Source organism: Amblyomma maculatum, chromosome 1 (assembly GCF_055883805.1).
Source record: "Amblyomma maculatum isolate TAMU_Amacu chromosome 1, ASM5588380v1, whole genome shotgun sequence".
NCBI classification, from domain to species: Eukaryota; Metazoa; Arthropoda; class Arachnida; order Ixodida; family Ixodidae; genus Amblyomma; species Amblyomma maculatum.
In genome coordinates, this window is record NC_139344.1 from 393,728,110 (window position 1) to 393,751,274 (window position 23,165).

Here is a 23,165-nt window from a genome sequence, read left to right on the forward strand (position 1 = left end):
TTCAAATCACAAAGTACATTGCTTTGTCGCATCTTGAGTGGTGTCATTTCTTACAGACAACTTTTGAAGAGCTGGTTATAACTTTGCTAGTTGGAAAAGCCATCAGTTCAGATGTAGTAACTTTATTATCTACCCCAGGCAATTGACAATAGTACCATTTTTTCTATATTTAAAACCCTATTTTTCAGAAGATCTCCATATCTGAATATTCGAATGTAACTGCTTAATACAGATTTAGTTCAAATTGAGATTCATAATATGAAATAAATAAAAATTAATTATTTGATTAATTAATACCCCATTTGTGCTACCACTCAAGGGCATGAAATATGCAACAGGGATGAGATCACTGAAAAAAAAAAAAAAAAAAAAAAAAACTTATTTTCTCTCTCTGAATGGGCAGATGCAGCCTCGATTTGCTGACTATTTTCATGTCAATTTTCTGTAAGCTAATTATTGTGCCAACCGTAAGAACAATTAATCAGAGTTCAAGACGTTTTTGATAAGTTTTGAGGGCACTCTCACAAACTACTTGAACTCAGACGATCCAACAGGTAGACTTCAACAAAAGCAACGAGATGCATGCATTAAACTGCAACAGCACTGCAATTAGGAGTTAATTACCCACACAGAGCAAGTTTTCGTGACATCAAAAAAGCACAGAGCTACATACCATGAGTTTGGGTGATCTGAAATCCGGCATCAAGAAGTTGCATAAGGTTTTTCCCACCAATGGTGGTGGGGTATTCTCTGCCCCTGCGAACGTACTCGGCGTATTCCTTCAAGTCCGGGCTTTCACTTAAAAAAGTCTCCCATGTCGAGTGACATCCTGTAGATTTCAGGTAACCTGCAGTAGCAATCACGAAGGCATGAGACACTATCCTATGGCCAAAAGAGCTCTAGCTGTGCAGGTACTCACCAAGAACCAAGCGAGCGATTTCAGAAGGCATCAAATACTCCATATTTTCTGTTTAGGTGCGCAAAGCGCACTAACTTGAAGAAAGCAGCCAATTAGAACACAACATATCCTGTAAACAATAAAAGAAAAAAACACACGTGTTACCTTTTTGACGCAGTTGAGCGCAGCCAAAAGCATCAGGTGTCCCAATTTCGTTCCAACACCAATCAACAAGAATTTGAGAGCACCATGGGTACGGACCGGGCATGGGTGCTTTAAAGTATTGTTAAAACACGTATCGGCCCTAACAGCTCCAGGTTAGCCATCAAGTCAAGAATGAGAGTGGCCAAGTAGTTGGGTACTACGTTATAATGTATCCATGCTTATTTCCGTTTATGTACGCTGGAAGGCGACCGGAAAACGAGTATTCACTCAGTGGGATTCCTCAGCTTTCAATACGGGCGCCCGACACATGTTTGTTCACTTTTTGTACTTTGTAAAATAACGTATACATAGCTCTCTCCTGTCTGTTCCGTTCTAGCTATCGCTCGGCTCTGTACTTTACATCGATACGTGTCCCTTTACCTTTTATTTTCGCTGACCACACCTCAGGTGCTCATGACACTAGACAGAAATTACCACGGCTGGCATTGTGTTTCTTCCATTTTTATTTATTTTTAATAAACCACCACCATTGGCTTAATTAGCGAGGACACGACAAAGCTAAGTTCCGAAGTGCTTGCGATGTGATCGAGGTAGTAAATAAGTAAATACTTGCATTAGGTCAGAAATGAAACTTGTTACTTACCCAAAATTACCCCCGTCCAAGTCACTATCGGCCTAAAACTCACATTATTTAACCATTTCTGAAGTTCTCTCACATAAAACAACCGAAAGCATCGCTCGCAGACTAGCCTATCCAGGCGACTACAACGGCGCGAAAGCCAATGAAACGTCAAATTGCCAGCGACATCAATTTTAATAACCTTATGCTATTTCGCTGCAACTAAAAATCAACAAGGTCCATCAAATAAAACTAAAACATTAAAAGTGCAAAATTGAAGCGGAGTTTTCAACTTTTATTCATTTTATTTATCAATGACAACGAGACAACTTTTTAAGCGGAAGTTTGTTGTCACTTCCGAGTTTCTTGTTTCAGCCAATCACAGACAGTGTTCTGAACTGGAAGTTTCTCAAATTCGCGCGTTTGCAGGTAGCATTTGTGCTACTTGAATGTTCTGGCTGCAGAGGCTGGAGGACTCGTGAGTGAAGTAAGTAACGCGTTTATTTTCAAGAACAATACGCGATTACCACGTGGAGGCAGCGCGTGCTCACTCACGCCACGGACAAAGCCCACTGTTTTCAACTGCAACCCATTTATCTGGCTGCCTGCTGTTCCCTGTGAGCGTGCCTCTGACTCTGTGAGTGCGAGGACTGCAGTTTCCTTAGCTAGTGTAGTTCTTAGTCTAAGCTGATCACTTCTCCCAGCTGGGGCTCTTCGCCCTCATCGGCTAGCCGCCCGTTCCTTTGGAACACTTTTTCCAAGGCAGCGCGAGTTGACTGAAGTTGCTTTTGGCCCAGTCGTTGTCGGTGGCGCCATTCGTTTAAATTTGGAGAAGTTGCAAGTGGTTCTTCATTTAAAAAAAAAAAAAAAAAGACAAAAAAAAAAAAACGTGAAGCTTTGTGGAAGCGTATCACCACAATGCATCTGGAACGCCAACGAAGCCGAGCGGCGCGCGTAGTAAAGCCTTTTCCCTGGCTATGACCGCGCGGGATTCAAAAGCATCCGGTAGCAGCTGACAGCCGGCGTAATGGGATTAAAACGCAAAGATCGCATATCTCAAACCTGTCACTTATCTATCAGACCTGCTGTGAGAATGAGCGAAAGGCCTGTTTTCCAGAAGTGTACAAGTTGTGTATTCCACTTCATCCGAAGCTCTTCCTTGCACCTGATCCATTAATTTCTTATCTGTTTTCTACAATCCATCTCTTTTAAGTTAACTAACAGGAGCCCGTAATCTTATGTTATCTGCATAATGCGGTTTTATAAGCTTCACACCTTTGCAGGCACTTTACAGATGAGCCTATGACATAGCCAGTTGGAATCTTATTGTACAGTACATTAGGATAAATGGGAATTTCTCCGTGTTTTTGTTCATGGCAAACCCTGCATCTTCCTTCAATTTAAACATATTACCTTTCTTTCTTTTTGCCAGGCCATTACATCGCTTTACACTGGACTTCTCTTTTTTTTTTTTACATCCACAGCATTTACATTACTTTTACATCCATCTGCCATTTCACATTGTAACCATCCAATGCTAGTCCCTGGCACTCTTTGGCCTCAGATGCCTTTGAGCCCATAAACAATAATCATCAGTCTGTCAAAAATTGATCGGCTAGCACCAATTCTATTGGTCAATTCCGACCGGCAAACAACGCTGCAGTCATCCCCTCATTTCCTTTCATTATTCATGTTTTTTCGTGCTGCTTTACACTTAACGCCGACCTCTTGGCTGATATTGCGAAGTCAAGATTCATTCACTCAAGCGGTAAATGAAGCGCATTGAAATGAGAGTACCACACGTTGCCAATTCTCGACGATGTCTTGGAAGAAATTGTGAAGCCAAGATCAATTCACTCACAAACGCTAAATGAAGCGTAGTGAAATGACAGCACACATTGCCCATTCTCTACAACTGCTTGGCAGATTGCGAAGCAAATATACATTCGCTCACAAGCGCTAAATGAAGCGCAGTGAAAGGAGAGCGCCACATGTTGCCCACTTTCGACAACCTCTTGGGAGAGATGGCGAAGCCAATAACCATTCATTCGCAAGCGCTAAATGAAGCGCAGTGAAACGAGAGCGCCACATGCTGCCATTTTCTCGACGACTTCTTGGCAGAGAATGCGAAGCCAAGAACCATTCACTTAATCAAAGTTTGCAATAAAAAAAACCTGTGACAAGGCTATATAAAGGTAGAACATTTCAATCCCATTGATATCTTTTTTAAGCGCCATTGCTGAGCAGCAATTGACTGCCATAAATTGTAAATTAAACAATTTTCAACAGCAGCCAGTTGACTGTACAAGTACTTCGTTAGGAAACGAAAAAAGAAAAAAAAAAGCACGTCTCTTTGTTGCCTGATTCAATACGTGCAAACTCTTGCAGCTTTTAGTTTTCGGATTCACAAAAATTTAGGGTGTGTAAAGTAGCTAGAGCATGTGGCATCAAGGAAGTAACAATAGCACTTTCTCTTTCAAGCTTGAGCTTCTTCGTTTGTCGAGAGAATACTGCTGAGAGACACTTACAATGGAGCTTTATCAGGATTTACATCAGTCAGAATAGTTGTCCACCGTTGGTTCTCCAAAGGAATCTACAGGAGGGGCTGGTATCACTCTGCACACATTCGTAGCTTTTTATCTGTGTGTGGTTACAGCGGCTAGACCATGATAATTTGTGTTGTGCTGGAGCTTGGGCTATATAAGTACTATGTGCGCAAGTACTATGTACGTGACGGTGCAATTCGGGATATTTCAAAGTGCTAGAGTTTGCAAACACCGGGGAACCTGAAAAAGGTCAAAAAAGGAATCCCCATTTTCTGTTGTTGCATGCGCAGTTTTCCCGTCGGCTTTCATTGCTCACATAGATCCACCTCGTTTCATGCTGCACTTGCTGCTTCACATTGTCAGCTGGCACACGGCTTGCCCACCAGGCCAGCTCTGCTTGTGGGGGGCAGCTTCATTCCCACCTGCAAAGCCTCCACGCAGAGCGCTTGTGTGACAATACACAATCAGTTCAGTTCAGTCGTGTCCGACTCTTCGTGATCCTATGGACCATATCACGCCACGCTTTCCGGTCTCTATCTTCCTAACATCACGGCAATAAACAATACCGGACACATAGTCTTGTCACAGCCTGAAGCAGGTAGAGAATGCATTGGACATTAAATCCAACTATTGATACCACCAGTGCCAGACCTGATTCCCTGTCTCCCTGACTAGTTGAGCCAATCGTTAAATTCTAGTTCACTTTAACATGCTGGAAGGGTTTTCTCTTAGCGGACCAGCTGACTTCCAGAGCTTTCTCGCATTCAGAAAGTTAGCGCCTTCTCAGCTATCTGGGACATAATATATTCCAGTTCTAGAAGGTGAATAACTTCTGTGAATATATTACTGCAGCGTCAGCCAGCAGAGCGTAGCACTACATGAGAGTAGAGCAGCTTTTTGATAATCTCTCGGTTTGCCATATTTCATTTTTGGTGGCGCCTCGTTCAGCTCATGAAATTTGCAAATATTGGTGAACTAGGCCGGCAGGGGATCCATGCATTCCAACAAATAGCGTAAAAGTGTAAAGAGGCGCACATTGATAAGTTTTGCTGGTTTGACCTGCCTGCCAGACATAAAAATGTGGCCATATGTAGTTCTAGCTCTTGGCCCCTCGTCCACAGCAATGCCGCAGATTCTGGCATTTTGGTCGCAGTGCAAATGCCTGGCAATCTGCCATACAATGTTGTTCATATGGTGGCCTTAAGCTACAAGGGTGGAAGAATGAGCTAGTTGGTAGTTCATCTTAGGAAAACAAAACAGCGCACTCTTAACGTTGTCGTTTCTTTCTTTGTCCGTGTGTCAAGAGTGCACCGTTTTGCTTTCCTAAGGCCATAACCCCTTAGCTGAGCCATCGTCCGTACTCTGCCTTGCACACTGCCTCTGACAGGAACAATCCTGCTCATAGCAATGAAATTGTGCTACTTGAAATTATTGAGAAAATGTTGCTCTTGTGCAGAGACTGCTGCAGTGTTAAACACAATTCTGGGTTTGTTGCTGTGACTGCTTGCCAGCCTTCTTTTATTACTGCTGTGCCTGCCGCAGTTGAGAAGTCAATTCCAGATATGATTGAGTGCCTCCCCCCCCCTTTTTTTTTTTTTTTTTTTTTTTTTTTTTTTTTTTTTTGAGGCCTATTTGCTGATTGCCTGTGGCGGATAGATCTTTCTAAAACTATATTGTTCAACTTTTTCTAGTTTGCAAACTGTTTGATCATTCATTTATTTTTCCACTTTTAATGGTCTTGCTACAAAAGCCCGCAGATCATGCATGTTCAATTGCTGCTGTCCCTGCTGCTGGTTGACACACATTATCTTTCTCCATCCATTCCTTGCCTAACTCGGTTTGATATTTTGTTGACATATATCCCAGCCATGCAGAGTCTCTTCCTATGTCTACTTGGTTTTCATCTTGCACGATCGTTTGGAGCGTTTTCTGTTGTATAATTTAATTGCTTTTTATGCTGCACAGTGTGAGAGAAACGCAAAGGTTGGTATTTTCTCTACTGAACTTGATTGGGCTTTCTCTCTTGGCATGCCTGATTACACTCGTCTTTATTCCAGAATGTTTAGCTATGGCACTAGCCATCCTGAGGCTACGTCCTCAGCACTGCAACGTTATTGTGCTGACAGATACACTTCCTGTTTGTACTGCCCTGCTGCCATCTCTTAGTTCTACGTAGTTTACATCATCAGCTTTCAAGGCGAAAGCCTCTTTAGCCCTGCCCCCAATTAAAAGCTGGCATCACAACAAAAAAAAAAAAAAAAAAAAAAAAAAAATTGTCTGGCCTTCGGAGCAGCAAGTGGTAGGATGGTGACATGATACCTCTGTGGCAGTCCAAAATGACTCTGCTGAATTGTTGTTCGTGTACCTTCTCATATCTGTGAAATAAGGATTGCATGGTTTCCTAGCCACTATGGAATCCCAGTGAACTAGTCTGCAGACTTTCTTGCATAGTATTTCTTGAACGGGCCTATCCTGCCCTTACTGCCCTACTTAGTCTAAGTAAGTGCTATATGGCTGGGTGCATGCTTCAATTTTTTTTGCCGAAGCACTCCAATTCATCTCTCCTCTTGTTTGACAATTTCAGACATTTGTAGTATAAATGGAATCTAGGACAGTGTCTTCCAGGTTAATGCGAGGTGTCCTTGACAAGTTTTAGGCGTAAGACTCCTCCTTAAACTACTGGTGTCTGCTTAAATCTGGCTGTACTCCCTCAGCTGCAAGTTCATTCTCCAGTGGACCCGAAACGGATCATTTTCTTGTCGTGTCACCGTTCACCTCTTTCTAAAAACATTTCCCGAGATTTGCTTTTAAAGATTATGTCTACCTATGACTGTTGCAAATTTGCTCTTCCTGTTAGTAGAGTTTTCTTGTCTCTCCTATTCCTTTTTTTTTTTTTTTCCTTTACATGACGCAGTTTGTTACCTGTTTTGAAGCTTGTGTGTGCGGCCAATCTCCTTCATGAGAATGTGCCCCCAAAGGCACAACAGCAACAATTTTGCTTCCCTGACCAACTGAATTCTTGTATACAGCTTTTCTGTACACGTCTTTAATTTTCCCCTTTCCCTCACAGTTTGTCCGCTCTTCTACAGTCATGTCAGCAGTTTCTGCCTATTAACTATGCTGACAGAGAGCTACTGTTGCATTAAGCAGCTTTTGCTCTATGTGATACCTGCTAGTGCTTTAAGTTTTATGTGCTGTCTTATTTCAGTTTCTTTTTTTTTTTTTTTTTTTTTTTTTTTTTTTTTTTGTTTGGCCTCTCTAGTCTAAGGGACCTTCATTATGGCCGAGAACGGTGTCGCCGAGAACCATGTTGAGGACATGGAAGAAGATGACGAGGAAGAAGGAGGATTTCGTAAGTTTTGAGTAGTGTTTTCAAATGTATGCCCTTGACTGGTAGATGTTCCCTTCTCTTCTTTTTTTTTTCTTTTTTTTTTCCCCCACTTTGCATGTCAACCTTAGCGGTGACCATCTCCGCGTACACATAGGGATTTTCTATGCGCGGCTTGCAAAGCATTTCAGCAGAGCATATGTGGAGCTACTGCGTTTTCCCCTGCTACAGGCATAGATGACATCTACGTCCCTCCACCGCCTCCAGCATCATGCACATTTGACCCAACTGGTCCTCGCCTCATGATCAAGAAGATTGAGAACATCAATTTCAAATCATACGCTGGCAAGATAACAATTGGGCCATTTCACAAGGTGTGTATAAGCGTGCGCCATGGTGTACAAACTTGTGGGTGTAAAGGTTTAACGCAGCAGCTTCTATCTGACCATAAGTATGGAGGCTCTGTTTCTTCAGATTAAGTGTGGCTTGTTTGAGCTTTCTTTGACATCTTAACCTGGAAGCCATTTTGGCTTTGCTGTAACTGTTTCATGGTAATTTTTGCTTACCAGTTAGTACCTGTATTTAGTTTTTAGTGCTGCTACTGTTCTCTTGTGTGGTGCTATCACACTATAATATAATGCAGAGGTTCTCAAACTGGGTTCTGCGGAACCCAGGGGACCACTTTTGAGGGTTCCACATGTTCCTACAGGACTACCGACCTGTCCTCCCCACAAACCCCTAACCCACTTCTTGGTACATATGTGGTTAAGTAGTAGGTTGTTTCTCAGTTTCGTGTCGTCAGCATAAGCGCCGTCCACAGATCAGACCTTGGCATCACTCCAAGGTGCAGCACGCTGCTGGCACACTCGTGCATGTGACAACTGAAGGCGGGTGCCACACAGCTATTAGCCAAGCGAGGATAAAAAGCGTGCACGTCTCATGGGACGTTTTTCCGGGAGTGTCGATGGCGCTGCTGGCGAGCTTACTTGTGCCAAAAATTCGGTATGTATCGAAGTGTGAAAATATTTCTGTGCCATTCTGCCGCCAGAGCAGGGAACGGCAGTAACAAATGGAGACCCTGATGAGCCAACACAACTCACTTATAGGTGATGTTGGCCGAACGTACAAAGGAGATGGAACGTTGGTCTTGCGATGGCAGTTTTTTGCGTTTCTGTTGCACGAGTGAGAGGTAGGCGTATAATAAGAAGCTGATTACCAAAAGCAAGAAAACAAATATATACTTACAAAAGTAAGCAAAACGAGAAAAAAAAAAGTTCGTCGAGGTTCAACTATCCTTAAACTAAGTTTCACAAGTATTAGCCATTGACCGCAGCCACAGTCACTGCTGCCGCTTTGATCTTGGCTCGCTTTTGTGCTTGGTAAGCTTCTCGGACACAAGCTAGTCTGGCTGCTCGTTGTTCGGTGGTCTCTGCAGTCTGTCTGGACAAGCTACGATCTGTCTGTAGTGAGATGGCATATGTATATAGTGTATTTATGAAGGTTAAATGAATGACCAGTGGAAATGGAGCTTCATGAAGGTGACAATGTTCACTGCAAAGCACGAGAGTGTTCCTCAGTTGCAACTTGATGCAAAAATGACTATGTTTACTGCACGGCGCTAGAGTGTGTTGCAGTTTTACATGAGCATGATCGGCTGTGGCAATAGCATAGTGCTCCCATGCTTAGGCACACGATGATGAAGAGGACAATGTGTGCTGCACAGCTTTGAGAGTCCAGGGTCAAAAGTGCACCATTCATTGACCTTGAGGTTTGTGCATGGAAGGAGTAGAGCTACGCTCTAACACACGGACAGATTCATGCATGAGCAACATCGCCTGATTATGATGGCACTGGGCGGTGGGGGGTTCCTTGGCGCACATTGATAAGTGCTGGCATTCCGTGAGGCAAAAACGTTTGACAACGTCTGTTCTAAGGTAAATTGAGTTCATTTTGTGCTTATTGACTTAACTAGATCAGCTGATTGTGTACTGGGCTGGATGAGCGCTTTGCAATATAGTTGATGTTCTGCCTAGAGTTCTGAATAAAAAATATGTTATTGCATTGTAAGTGCAATTTGGAGCTTACATTTGTAGTGTTTTAATTACTTTAACTACTGTGTTTTAACTACGGTGTTTTTTTTACTTAGGATGAGCAAACATGCACACATAGTTGCTTTTCCTGCTTTGTATTTCTTGTCATAATGTATAACATGTAGATTTGTTGTTGTTTTTTTTTTCTTTTCAGAATTTCACAGCTATTGTTGGACCAAATGGAAGTGGCAAATCAAATGTTATTGACTCCATGCTTTTTGTGTTTGGCTACCGGGCGCAGAAGATTCGCTCCAAGAAGGTCGGCGTCCTCATCCACAATAGCACGAACCACAAAAATCTGAACAGCTGCACAGTGAACGTCCACTTTCATAAAATCATTGATGTGGTATGTTGAAAAAAACCAATCCTTTAAAATCTTGCTGCATCCCTAGTTTGTCACCTTTTTTGATTGGGGTTGTGTCACTTTTTGCTCACCCTGTCCAATTTTCCATGTCTCCTTCTTTCTCTGCGGCAGGACGAGAACACTTTTGATGTTGTTCCAGACTCAGAATTTGTAGTTGGCAGAACTGCGCATCGTGACAACTCCTCATACTACACAGTGAATGGTCGTCGCTGCACATACAAAGAGGCCACAAAGATATTACGTTCATTTGGAATAGATCTTGATCACAACCGCTTCCTTATTCTTCAGGTATGAGCTTTTTGTTACTCTTGCCTGCTCATCCATGAAGTGCGAGGAGTGTTGTAAATAATCAACCTTGATTAACTATGGAGTGCTTGATTAACATTTTTTAGGAGCATCCACTGTGCAGTGCAGATGGAGCACTGCTTTATAGTGATTTAATTTGGAAATGGTGTGAATAGCGCTGTCTGGAAAAATGCATATTTTGAGCTTAATTTATTGCTAGGAAGGGCAGGAGAGAAATGCCTGTGGCTCTGACATTCATAAATGGCATCAGCTTACTGCTTTGCTTTATCCTATTGAAAATGATTGATAGCATTTGCCGGAAGTTTCAAAACGGGCGTGCGAGCTCACTGCCACCAACTGATGCCTCTTTTCATTGTTATCATTCCGCTCAGCCGAAGAGGCGCTTGTGTGTACTGTTGCTTTTACGGTGAAAGCTGTTTATGAGAGCCCGCCCTCACTCATCGTATAACTGAAGCTTGGTATGGCTTGCCTTGGCTTGGCACCGAAGTGGATTGATGCCAATCACAGAAATTTAAATTGCAACTCAAGAGAAGGAGGGTGAAAGAGAAGAAAAAAGTAAAAATTAGGGTTGATAAGTTGTACCAGTGCAGCAGAAATGTGAAAGCATGCGCCTTTTCAACTCTGTTTATGTAGTTTTTTAATCCACTTATGTGGAGGAGCACATAGAAGACACTTTTGGCAACATTACTTGACTCTCCACTGTTGCTACCCACATTATCGTACACACATAGCACCATTTAAAGGAAGATTTTAATCATATATATAGTTGTTTCTAGTCATATTTAATTATGCTTAGTCATGCCTGGTCATGCTCCTTAAATATATAAAAATGTGTCTCTGTGACCCGTTCCTTGCGCTGTTTTTTAAATATGCAAAACCAACTAGCCCGCCAACTTGCTCTTATTAAATTCATGTTTAATTGTTGCATTATGTAAACACCATTGCGTTAGTCCTTTCTTATATATTCGATGTTTTTGTTATATCCAACCCTTTGGAATATGTGAGCGAGTCTTTCATTTTATCAAAGTGTTTCGTTGCAGCCAAGTTTCAGTATATCCCGGTGTTTTCTTATATACCGACGCTTGCACACACAACCTACAGATGTCTTCAGCATGCAGGTTTCAGGCTTGCAGCAAATGGATTTCGCCTTCATCGCACTTCTAATGCTTTTGCAATAAAAAGAAGAGAACGAAAGTTTATTGGGGCACAAAATATCATTATGGAATGACAGTGCATTAGCTTTGGGTCTTCTCTTGGTTTTGAATTGCTTTTAATGCACTAGCGTTAAAGGATACATTATGCAGAAAATCCACTGTCAGCGTTGGTGTCGTCGTTGTGAGTGAAAAACCACTGGCATTGTGCTGGCAGCTAACATGGCTGAGTACTGATTCTTCGATAGTTTGTGCAACGTAACAAGCAAGTGGGAAGGAGCTGTCAAGTCAAATTGCTCTTTTTGGGTGGAATAAGAATAAACCTCCCGGTGCTCTTGGATGCCGAGTCAGGCACGCTACTCCTAGGCCACGCAAGGACATACAGATGGCTTGGTTAAAACGGGGCTTTATATGGGGGAGGGTCACTTACGCCATCATGTCTTACCCTGAATGTCCCCCATCATTATCTTTTTTTTTTTTTTTTCGTTTGGCTGCATTAAAAGCGGAGAACATGGAGGGATGTTATTGTATAGAGAGAGCTGGAAAGAAGAAGAAAAATGTAGCTGGCTAAACCAGGCTATGTCTCAATTGCAAGTTGACTGCTCTCGCTAAAAGTTTCAACTTAGCAATACATGGGCTACTTTAGGAAATCTTTCTCGCCATTTTTTTTCTGTAACGCTTCTGTTTATGAAAAAAAGCAGAAATATAATTGGGCGGTGTATGTACTCTTTACACATACACAAATTTGCCGTCGTTGGCAACGAAAGACAGGAAGTCAAATGGATGCTTGAATAAGATTCCCTTTTTTTTTTTTCTCCCACTTTTTTAATAGATGTCCTTGCCATGAAATGTGACCAACAGCTATAGCACTATTTCTAGTATAGGTTGTGTGTTTTTCTTTTCTTTCACTATCACTTATGTCCAGTTTAGCATTCAGTTCACCAAGGTAAATCCCATCGGCAATATCTTACACAGCTTATCAAAAGCGTGTACTAATGTGGTTCGTGCGCATGTGTATTCATGTGATAGCATGGAAACACTTGCCGTGCAAGCTCATTTTACTGCTTCGAAACACTCCTTTGGCTGCTCAAAAATGTAGAACTTCAATATGACTTGGACCAGTCAGATTGCTGATTGGCCAACATTTAAGACACATTTGTCTACAGGCACTGTATATATTCAGAGAGGCTGGAAAAGTTGGAGGCTTTCTCATTAAAGTGACACCATTTTTTGAAACTTTTTCTACCTGCGAATGCAGTTTTCTTTCACTATCACACCAGTTACTGTTCGCTGTGCTTTCAGATTGGCCAAACGTTTTGTCGATGATCATACCTGCATGCTTACAAATTAACGACCATTTTGAAAGATACTTATTTTCATGCAAATAAGAGGCATACGAAACGACTCAGAATTTTACTTGTGCCTCTCATTTCTCCGAAAGCACAGAAATGCAGTTGTGTGTTGGAGCTCCTGCCTGCTCGTCATCTTTCAGGGAGAAGTAGAGCAGATCGCCATGATGAAACCCAAAGGGCAAACTGAGCATGACCAAGGAATGCTCGAATTTCTTGAAGACATTATCGGCAGCTCCCGCTATAAGGAGCCCATCGAACTCTTGCATCAGCGCGTTGAAAAACTGTCCGAGGAGAGAACAGAAAAGGCAAGTGGTTTTGATGTTTTGTTTGTGGAGCCTCTTATTTCAACACGCTGGTCTTGATAAATATTTCAGTAGTAAATTGCAGAAACATTGAGTTGAGCTCTTCAACCTTTTCTTAGTGAGGATATTCATTGAATGATTGCAAGAAATGTTGGGTTTTCAAGACATTCTTCAATGATTTTCTGTGGCATTCGTCCATTTGTGCTCATGTGCACTCATATTATAGTGTTATAAAACACCTGAGCTCTTGTTCAGTTGTGGTCAAAGGCACAGAGCCTATTGTGCTTTCTCTGTTGCCCAAGGTATATACATCCCCTTTCAAAAGTTCCCAGGCCACGGGGTCTGTTTTTGAGCTGCCCACTGGGTAATTTACAGTGATGGAAGTGCTGCGCCAAACTGCGCCAAAATAAAAAGGCTGCTACATGTTGCGCCAAACGGGCAATTTTGTTGATAACTGCACAACACCTACTCCGAAACAGCACTGCAGAAACGAAGGCAAAAAAACGTCAAGTGCGTGACAAACCAGTTGGTCTCAGAGAAACCGAAAACATGTCTAATATCATCATTATTGAAAATCCAGTGAAGCCTTTGTAGCGTTGTAGCCTTGGCTGCAGCCGGGTCAAGCTGCGCCGCCGAGGTGTTTATAAGGCGCACGCAGCGCACGTAAACAAACGTGCAAACGTCTCGTCACATTTTTTGTGAATTGCCCTCCCAAGGCCTCCGGTTCACTACCCGGATGATTTGCAATGCAGAAGCATTGATTGCAAAAGGAATGAAGGCAATAGCTTTTCATGGCATTGAAAGTGGCCAAGAACTACTCAATAAAGGACAGGAAAGGCTTGTGGATGCTCTCTGCAATCTTGAAGCTTCAAAAGAAAAAGTGCGGGTTCGTAAAGCTTAACCAGCAGACTATTATGAAATGTGTGGAGTGACTGACTACTTCGATCTCAAATTGATTATGACCTTCTACTTCTTGTGTGACAAGTGTGATGCTACTGAGATTACTTCTAGTTCTCATTGTGATGCTCACCTTCATTGGCTTTGATCGTATTTCTACCACAAACTGGGGCTTTAAATATTTAATTGTTTTACCACTCATTCTATAACCAGCCACATTCATAATTGTTTGAAATTCATGTTGATTGTTGTATGTGTGAAATGTGCAGTATTTTTATAATAAATTGCTGTAATTATCAGTCATTTCGGTGAAGGTTTCAACTCTGGAGGCATTCTGGCGTAATTTATTGGCCATCCGCTCCAAAAACAACAATTCCTGCTCCAAACTGGCATTTTTACTGCTCCGAAATCTGCTCCGAAAAGTAAAATGCTGCTTCCATCACTGCATTTACGACATTCCTGAACCTTGAAGTTTCTACAAGGGGTACAGAAGTTCTGTAACCTCTAAAATTTTAGCTGCAAGAAAACTGCTAGCTTTAGTTCTACTTTATTAAATAAGGTCAGACACTTTTTTCTTTTTTTAACTTTACATTATGCTGGCTTTAAATATATGAAACTTGTTGATTAAGCTTCCAAGTAGTTTTGCATTGCAATGTGACTGATGATCTTCAGGCTTCTCCTCATAGCATTACAGCGATGCAGAGAAACTGTGCAATGATGTCAGTATTGGTGACGTTTCAAGGTTCAGTTGCCTTCGCTCAAACCTTTCGGTGAATTTCCAGATGTCACCAGACAACGCCTTGTCGTCTTTGCCTTTGTTGGGGTTGCTCTTCTTCCTCAGTGCAAATGTTCATGCGTTGCAAATGTACTGCCTCAACAGGTGACATCATCACTGGCATCTAGAAATGTGGGAATGTTTAAAATTTCGAATGATGCGAAATGGATGTGTTATTCAATTCATATTCGAAAAACTATAATTTAGAATTTTCTAAATATCCAGAAATTACCTTATACACCGAAAAGTTTCTAATTCACCTCAACTTCATTGCAATGCTTGTTCACGTTTACTGTGCAGTAAAGCATCCTGAAAACAGACAGGGTCGTTTTATGAAGAGGGACCTTTCCTTATGTAAAGAGGATCTTCCCGACAGTCTGCACAGAGCAAAACACTTGATGAAACCGGGGAAAAAGCATAGTTCTCAATTCAGTTTCATCTCAAATACAGATAACCATTGTGCTGATGTTCATCAGATACGATTACTGTGATGCAAACGATTTTCAGCAGTTGTTTTCTTTCTTTATTTTTGAGGTGCATTCAATAATTAGCGCTTTCGGTTAATTTGGACATTTTCTTTTTTTTTTCAGTATCTTAAGTGTTTGCTGTATTCAGCAGGAGTATGACAGCTCCAACCCATTTCATACCAGTTTTTCCTGTACAAAAAAAAAAAAAAAAAAAAAAAGCCGGTACACGAAACCCTGTATAAAATTTATGCAGGATTTTTCTTCTGATTTAATTTTATTTGCAAATACCATGGGAAATCTGAAACGAACAAGGTAAACAATGGTTGGTATTTAAAAAAAAAATGTTTTCACTGCTCAGATAGTTGAATCGATATTCGGAGGTGCTTTTTTTTCTTATATTTGTATCTGAAATTTTCATTTAGTATTCGCATACCCCTACTGGTGCACTGATGAGTGTCTGAATGCCAAAATAATATTTTTCGACGATTGTTTCACCAAATTTATTTCGCTGTGACTGTTCTTTTTTCCACGGGGGTGGGGTCTTGATTGCAGCTTCTGATCACTTTGAATGTGTCCATTTTGATGTTGCTTCTTCGTTCTAATTTATCTTGTGTTCAAATTACTGTTGGTCATAAAGCTTGTATCTTGCACGTGTTATCAACCACCGCGGGCTTCCTCCGGGATGTTCATGGCGCTTTAAACACTGTTAACATTAAATTTCTTAATATTCCACTTTTTGTATCTAGTGATTAACTTTCCTGATGTAAACTGGTCATTCACCACTTTTAACACACATGGTAGGACATCAGAATCATCGAATCTTTTTGTCTGTTTGCTCTGACTTTTGTTTAATACAGGTAGTTAGCCAACCAATGAGAGTAACAGATGCCATGCCAAATACACTAGACCTTTTGCTAACAAATGTATCCTATTTTGTTTCAAACATTGATTACTTGCCAGGGATAAGGGATCATTCTCAACTTGCGATAACGTTGAACATACAATCTTCCAAATCCCCAAATGAGAAGAAAATTATCAACAATTAAGGGAAGGCTAATTTTTCAGCTCTCCATGACGCCTTTGAGCATTTCCTCAACATTTTCTTAACTGTCTTTGATCAATGTTCAGTTAACACTAATTGGTGTTTATTGAGGGATAAATTGCATGAACTTATAGAACTGCATATCCCCCATACAAAAATTACAACTAATTTTCATTTTCTGCGGTACAATTGGCAATTAAAACATACCGACAACAAAAAGAGATGAATTTATAGGAAAACAAAGTTTTTTCGTAAACCAGAGCTTTGGTCTAAGTTGAGAGAAATTAGCTGAAGCTACAAAAAAGGGCTAAAAGGAACAGAAATGATGTTTTCCTATGGGACATTGCCTTCAGTTTAAAAAACAGTCCTAAGATATTCTGGGGTGTCATAAATAAGCAAGGGAAATCAGACTTATCAATTCGTGTTTCGCAATCAAATCCAGTTCCAACAAAAAGCTGCGCTAATATTGTAAATGACACTTTTGGAAAGGCCTTTTCATACGGTTGTAATCCAACTAATCTTAACTATGAATGTCATAATGAATTTCCAATGGACACAATAAGATTTGACCATTGTGGAATCATTAATATTATTGACAACTCAACGCTGAGTTCATCTTGGGAGCCCAACAGTATAAACTCTAAAATATCAGACACTGAAATCCACTTGGCTCTCATATTATCTAAAATATTCCAACATTCTCGTGAGCTTGGCATACTACTAGAGGACTGGAAGATACCTAAGGCGGCTCGACTCGATAAAACGGGCGACAAGCTTACCAGCCAATTTTCGTCCAACAATATTAACTAGCATTTGCTGCAAAATTATATTCTCATCTATATATTCTCATCTGGTAAGGTTTCTTGAAGGCTACTCATTTTTCACTTCTATACAACATGGCTTTGGAAAAAAAAATTTTCTTGTGAAGCATAGCTTCTCTTTATGACCATCCATTCATTTCTAGATTATGGTTCCTAGACTTTTGTAAAGGTTTTGACAAAGTGCCTCACAACCTGCTCCTGTATAAACTCCGAAAACTGAATGTTGACCCTAACATACTAACATAGATTGAGCTTATCGTAACAAATTGTTCACAATTCATGCATGCCAACGGCTGTCACTTTGGTACTCCAGTAACATCTTTGTGGTACTCCAGTAACATCTGGAGTACCACAAAGATCGGTTCTTCGTCCCTTACCTTTTCTTGTTTGACTATTTACCTATCAATCTCTTTTCTCCACAAGGCTTTTTGCTGATGATTGGGCTGTTTATTGCGTAATTAAGGGTATTTATGATGTTGAATTATTACTAGCTGGACCTGGACGCAATCTCGAGCTGGTGAGCTAAAAAGGTGAATGCACAAAATGCAACTAAATGCCATGTGACACGCTTCTCATGTCGTGAAACCACAAATTTTCCAATCTATCTTATTAACAATACGGCCTTACAAATATCTTACCATTTTTCTAACCTTGAATCTCACTTGGAATCATGTCAGCCACTAATCGCATGCTGGGGTACTACTTAAAGCGAAACTTTTCTGTAGCTTCTTCCGTTAAACTAATGCTATATAATGCTATATAAATCTTTGGTTCTTAGTTAACTTGAATATGCGCCATCAATATGGGACTCCCAAACTAAATCACTAATAGCAGCTATTGAAGCAGTACAATTTGTTGTAACTACAATTGGACAGAAACTGTAACACTCATGACATACTATACCTCCCCTTGATGTTCATAGAAAGTTGTCATGAGTAAGCTTTCTCTTCAAAATTTATTTATGAACGATAAACGTTCTCTTCCTGTTCTGAAAACTACTTATTCAATGTCCTTATTATTATTTATTTATTTATTTTCCCACTGATTGATATTTTAGCTGCTGTTGTGGGTTTCAGTTCTAACCTTAGGTGCCATACTTTGCTTACCGTTGCTTTTTTTTATTATTACGATTATTGCACCCTCCATGTTTTCGAAGCATTATGTATTCTACGTTTTTCTTACACCCGCTCATCTTGTATAATGACGCTCTAGAGAATTTTTCTTGCTCACACTATTTTAGTTTTGTGCTTCGTTAATTTATGCATAAAAATTTGTGCCGCCCAGCTTCTTTCCAATACCCTTTGCTTGGGCCATGTGAAAATATAAAATGAATAAACGATTGTGCAGATGTTTATCAGATAAAATTACTGTGATGCAAACATTCTTCGGCCGGTGCAAAGGGACTTTGCGTGATTTACCATCAGCCATCACGCATTTGACTCCAAAGTTTGAATTCTCAAATCGCTTCAGTTGCACTGTAAAGTATAGTATGGAAGGGGAGGTATTGTGGCCTGGGAACTTTGGCACACCTTCTGGTTTGGTGGGTGAAAGTGTTGATGTTGCTGCTTTACTAACTTGCAGCTGAATCGTGTCAAGCTTGTGGAAAAGGACATGGAAGAGCTTCAAGGGTCACGTGACGAAGCTGTCGAGTTCCTAAAGCTAGAAAACGATGTCGCCGTAATTGAGAACCAGCTTTTCCAGTGCTACAGGTGGGTGCGCATTTTTTAAGCTACAATGTATTGCCACATCAATGTATTCTCACATAAGCTACAATGTATTGTGACATCCTCTCTCTCTCTCTCTCTTTAGTGGAGATGGTGGGTTTGACCTCTATATTAAGCCAACCTATTTGTGGGGTCTATAGCATGTACTTAATAGACAAGCTGCAGGCATTTAAAAAGAATGTGTGCGCATTGCTTCCACTGATGAGATTTCAAACTGTGCGCCATTTACCTGGCTTGCTCGGTAACCTCTAAAGTGTACATAGTGACAGAATCCAAAGCATTTTATTTCTTTTTGACTGCCCAACTAACGAATGCTTCCTGCCCCGTTGCTGTCACTCAATTGACAGCTGAGTGGCTGGTATACACAGCAGCATTTTCTGTTCTGACGTGATATTTATTGCTCACGTGTTGCCCCTTGTCAATTCGATGTCATTGTTTAGCGTCAGCAGGGTCACTTTCATCGTTTTTTGTGCATTTGCTGTAACAGCAATGGGATACGACACCGTAAGGACTGTTCCCGTCACCTGCAGCTAGGAGTTCGCACAAATGTGTAGCAAGTGGTTTCAGTTAACTTTTGTTCATTTGCTGTGCTTAACCGGAAATCTCTTCTGTGTTTCACATCAAGTCCCGCAATGTTTTTTTTTTTGTTAATACACATATCTGCGTCAATCTTTTTTATCGCATATCTGATTCTAATATTTAAAATGCACAATGAATAAAGCCTGTCTTCATTATTCAGCCTTCGGGATGCCTGATAGGTAAATTTGTTAATGGTAAGATTTAAGCGTGTGTAATTCTTAAAATAGGTGCCTTCATCATCTTACTGTGAATATGATTTAATTGTTCAGTGTTGACTGAGCTGTCAGATATTTAGCAGTATCGTCTGCTATTTGCCCATGTCAGATGGAAGGAAAAGGCATCTGAAGCTGAGGCCGCCCAGCAGGTCAAGGAAGCCCAGGAGCAGCTTGCTGAGCTCAAGAAAGAACTGGAAGCCCAGCAGCAGGGCCAAAAGGAACAGTTGGCTGAGTTCAAGAAGGCCTTTAAGTAAGTGACGCATATATGTGTGTCTGCGTGTGTGCTTATTTGCGGGTCGTCTTCCTTTATTAAGGCGAAAGCCTTTCTTGGCTCAGAAATGGCATCCGCAGGATCGTGTCAAACGAGACAGGTCTTTAGCCAATCTAACAGTAGCCACATAACAAGCCAACATTGGTTAAATTGGCTAAAGTATCTAAACATTGGGTAATTGATAGCCAAAAGCTATAAGCTATTCCAGATAGTTTATAGGTAAGTCCAGAATCCAATCCAGCAGCCACATAAGCCGATGATGAATACAGTAGTATATAAAAAAAGTATAATAAAAACTAATAAAATAGAAAAAACAAAGATAGCAAAAAGACCCTTACTGCACCTAAGCAGTCTGCCTTGGAGAGTTTTTGCAATGACATATGTGTAGTAAACTTTTTCAGTGGAATTTTGTCGTCAGCTGGGCCAAAAAACCATGGATTGCTTCCACATTTGCAGTAAATGCAGGTCGCCCAATCTGTTGCACGTGCCTCAAAGCAATACTTTTCGGATGTTGTGCTGCTTGATGAAATGCAAATACAGTGCACTCGTCGAATGAAACTGCAATGTTCTTAGCACATGTTTCAAAGCGGGTAATAGCGGTGCGTTGTGTGCTTTTGCGGCAAAATATAGTGGTAGCATGACATGGTTCTACTCAAAATTGGAACAGTGGCGAGATCATAGCATTGGTGAAAGTGAAGAAGAAGTGAAAGAGAAATTTTTGAAGTCTTGATGGCAGGGATTTAACTTGTGCATTAGTGAGCCTCCCATGTGTCAAAAATGAGGTTTTATAGCTTTATAGTTATTTGACAATGTGGATTTATCCCTTTTGTGTGTGTGCGCGCGTGCGTGCACGCTTGTGCCTGGCTACCACGGCTGAATTTCTACAGAAGGGAGACTGAAGATGCACGCGTTAGAAAAGCTTATGTGGTCTAAACTGATCTGGAGCCTCCTTTTTGTACTATTCACTCATTGCCACTGTTCCACTGCGTGATGTCAAACTATGATGTACAGTTTGTGCACATATGTAGTAATTGCTTGCAGGCAAACCTCGTGGATGTTCATCACTAGGTCGAGTTGCTTTCTGGTTTGGGTCTATCTTTCTTTTCTATGCTAACTACCAGTTGATGGCCCAGGCTAGTCGTTCTGACGAGGTGCTGTCTTCTTCCCACCAGGGAAGTCGAAAAGAAAGAGAAAGATGTGGAGACCCGGAAGCAAGAGTACTCTGAGCTGGAGCGACGCGACTTGCAGTGCAGAGAGCGCATCAAGCACACCAAGCATAAGGGCAAGGAGCTGGAGAAATCACTCGAGACATCCAAGCAGAAGGTAGGCTCTCTTCTCCGCTCCCTTCAAATTTAACGGCCTTCACAGTGTTTCTGTGCTCATGAAGTTGCTATAGCCAAACCAGCATGTATCAGAACTCGAAGGAGGTCACTAAATATAGTTTGGTATGTCGATAACTTGATGTATAAAACGTGCCAAGAGGTGAACTTCACTTTAATCCTAGAGCATGAGTAAGATGTAGCCATGCTAGCGGGAAGCTTCATGAAGCAACGTGGTGCATCATTTATTTCATTTATTATATGATGCTTGAGGCATTACATAAAGAAGTGGGGGGAGGGAGGGGAAAAGTAAACACAATGGAAATTGGAAGAATACAATGGTGATACATATTACAATAAAACACGATGTAATACAATACAACGTGAAGGCAGCCTAGCCGGCCTCACAGCATGTTTACTGCTGCACAGAACGCCTGCTTTTTCGCATGACACAGCAGCATGTTGAAACAGCACATCAAACTGAATGCCATTTTCAAGCAGACTTGATGTCGTTGCACAGTTTTTACAGCATTGACACTGCCAGCATGTGCATGCAAAGTTTTCTGAGAGGTGCGCAACCTCATAAGATTTCAGCCCAACCTCGTGAGGTGCGATGCAATGTTTTGATGTTGTTAGACTCTTTACTAGAACATGTTTCAAAGCTGGGGATAGTGATGTGCTCAGTGCTTATGCAGGCAGCATGCTGTAGTTGTGCTCAGAATGGGAGCAGTACGGGCATCACAGCATCCGTACTTATCACTTACGTTGCAGCAACAATTGCTATGAAGCTGAAACCAGCACCTGTCTGACAGAATAAGATGCAAAATAAGACCATAGAGATTGGCATAGAGGAGCAATGGGCTTACGGGACTCTCGCAGCACAAGTGTTGATGTTTTATTGGAAATAGTCTGCTTCCATTCGATGTCAGCCTCCATTATTATCAGCTTACATTGACCAAAACCAAGGGGTAGGCATGCAAAACACTAGCATGAGAGAAATTCCTACTGTTATCGGTGACCTAAATGCAGAAGCATTAGGAGGAGCGCCCCTTGCAGAGGCAAGGAGCGCAGTTTAATATGTCCAACGTTCCATTAATGGGCATTCGGCAAATGCAAACAACACTGCTTAATTTTTTCAGAGAATTCTTAAAGGGATATTCAGGCAATTCGATATAAGCAATAATTTTATGTATCCGAGATCGACAGTAGTGCACCTCATCTGCACAAGGCAGGCGTAAGCAGCTGTAAGGGGGGAAGTTATTGCACAGGAGTGTAAAGAAGTCACATTTGTGGAGTGATTTTTGTGGAAAAGCAGCTGCAAATACAGACTCTTGTAGTATGAAATGCAAAGGTTGATGTGGCATTTCTCAGGTTGTGCCTTGCTAAGGATGTGAGCTTTCTCTGCTCCACATAAGTGCGCATGCACTCCTGCGCAAGAACTTCCCCCCTTACAACTGCTTCTGCCAAACTTTCTCGTCTCCTTCGGAGCACACGGACGATCGCAGTGCCATGGCTTTGCTATTCGTGACATTTAGGTGTGCCTTTGATTGACTGCTGACTGATTACACCTAAGGTAGCAGCCTCTCGCATCACTCTGCTGTATCACTTGTTCACCAATCAGGACGATGCTTACGTTTGTTAGCATTTAAACATTGCCAATATTAATGATACAAAGATTGCTTAATAAACAGTCGCCTCATGCTGTCCCAAGTGCGGGCTGGCTAGTACTTAGTGTCTGGAACGTAATAAAGATGCCGCTTCCACAATAACAAAGGCTCACATAACATTGTGGGAAGGCCTGCAACCACGAGGTGCTAAGCACAGGGCTGAGAGCCAAGTCTCCTTGCAACCTCAAGGTAGGCGATGGAGAGTCACCTTTCCAAAATTATTCGATTATTTATTAACAGTTCATAGCTCCTAGCCAAAAATTTTGA

At 41.3% G+C, this 23,165-nt stretch overlaps 2 protein-coding genes across 4 annotated transcripts in view; one reads left to right on the plus strand and one right to left on the minus strand.

The window, feature by feature from the left end:
* Positions 1 to 1,846, minus strand: part of LOC146208583 (uncharacterized) — a 32,397-nt gene extending 30,551 nt beyond the window's left edge. For both annotated transcript variants that reach the window (XM_084595116.1, XM_084595107.1), the window contains exons 1-3: positions 1,707 to 1,846; positions 920 to 1,028; positions 674 to 847 (exon numbers count right to left, since the gene is read on the minus strand). In XM_084595116.1, the coding sequence (XP_084451242.1) occupies positions 674 to 847; positions 920 to 962 (217 nt within the window). In that variant the 5' untranslated portion in view covers positions 963 to 1,028; positions 1,707 to 1,846. The remainder of the gene's footprint in view (positions 1 to 673; positions 848 to 919; positions 1,029 to 1,706) is intronic.
* Positions 1,847 to 2,049: 203 nt separating this feature from the next.
* glu (structural maintenance of chromosomes 4-like protein gluon) overlaps positions 2,050 to 23,165 on the plus strand; it is a 55,720-nt gene continuing 34,604 nt past the window's right edge. The window contains exons 1-9 of one of the 2 annotated variants that reach the window (XM_084595128.1): positions 2,050 to 2,169; positions 7,491 to 7,580; positions 7,788 to 7,930; positions 9,801 to 9,992; positions 10,122 to 10,298; positions 12,960 to 13,124; positions 18,705 to 18,832; positions 19,751 to 19,891; positions 21,085 to 21,235. In XM_084595128.1, the coding sequence (XP_084451254.1) occupies positions 7,508 to 7,580; positions 7,788 to 7,930; positions 9,801 to 9,992; positions 10,122 to 10,298; positions 12,960 to 13,124; positions 18,705 to 18,832; positions 19,751 to 19,891; positions 21,085 to 21,235 (1,170 nt within the window). In that variant the 5' untranslated portion in view covers positions 2,050 to 2,169; positions 7,491 to 7,507. Of the gene's footprint in view, positions 2,170 to 2,190; positions 2,320 to 7,490; positions 7,581 to 7,787; positions 7,931 to 9,800; positions 9,993 to 10,121; positions 10,299 to 12,959; positions 13,125 to 18,704; positions 18,833 to 19,750; positions 19,892 to 21,084; positions 21,236 to 23,165 lie in introns of those variants that run through there. The other variant, XM_084595135.1, reaches the window with a different exon arrangement.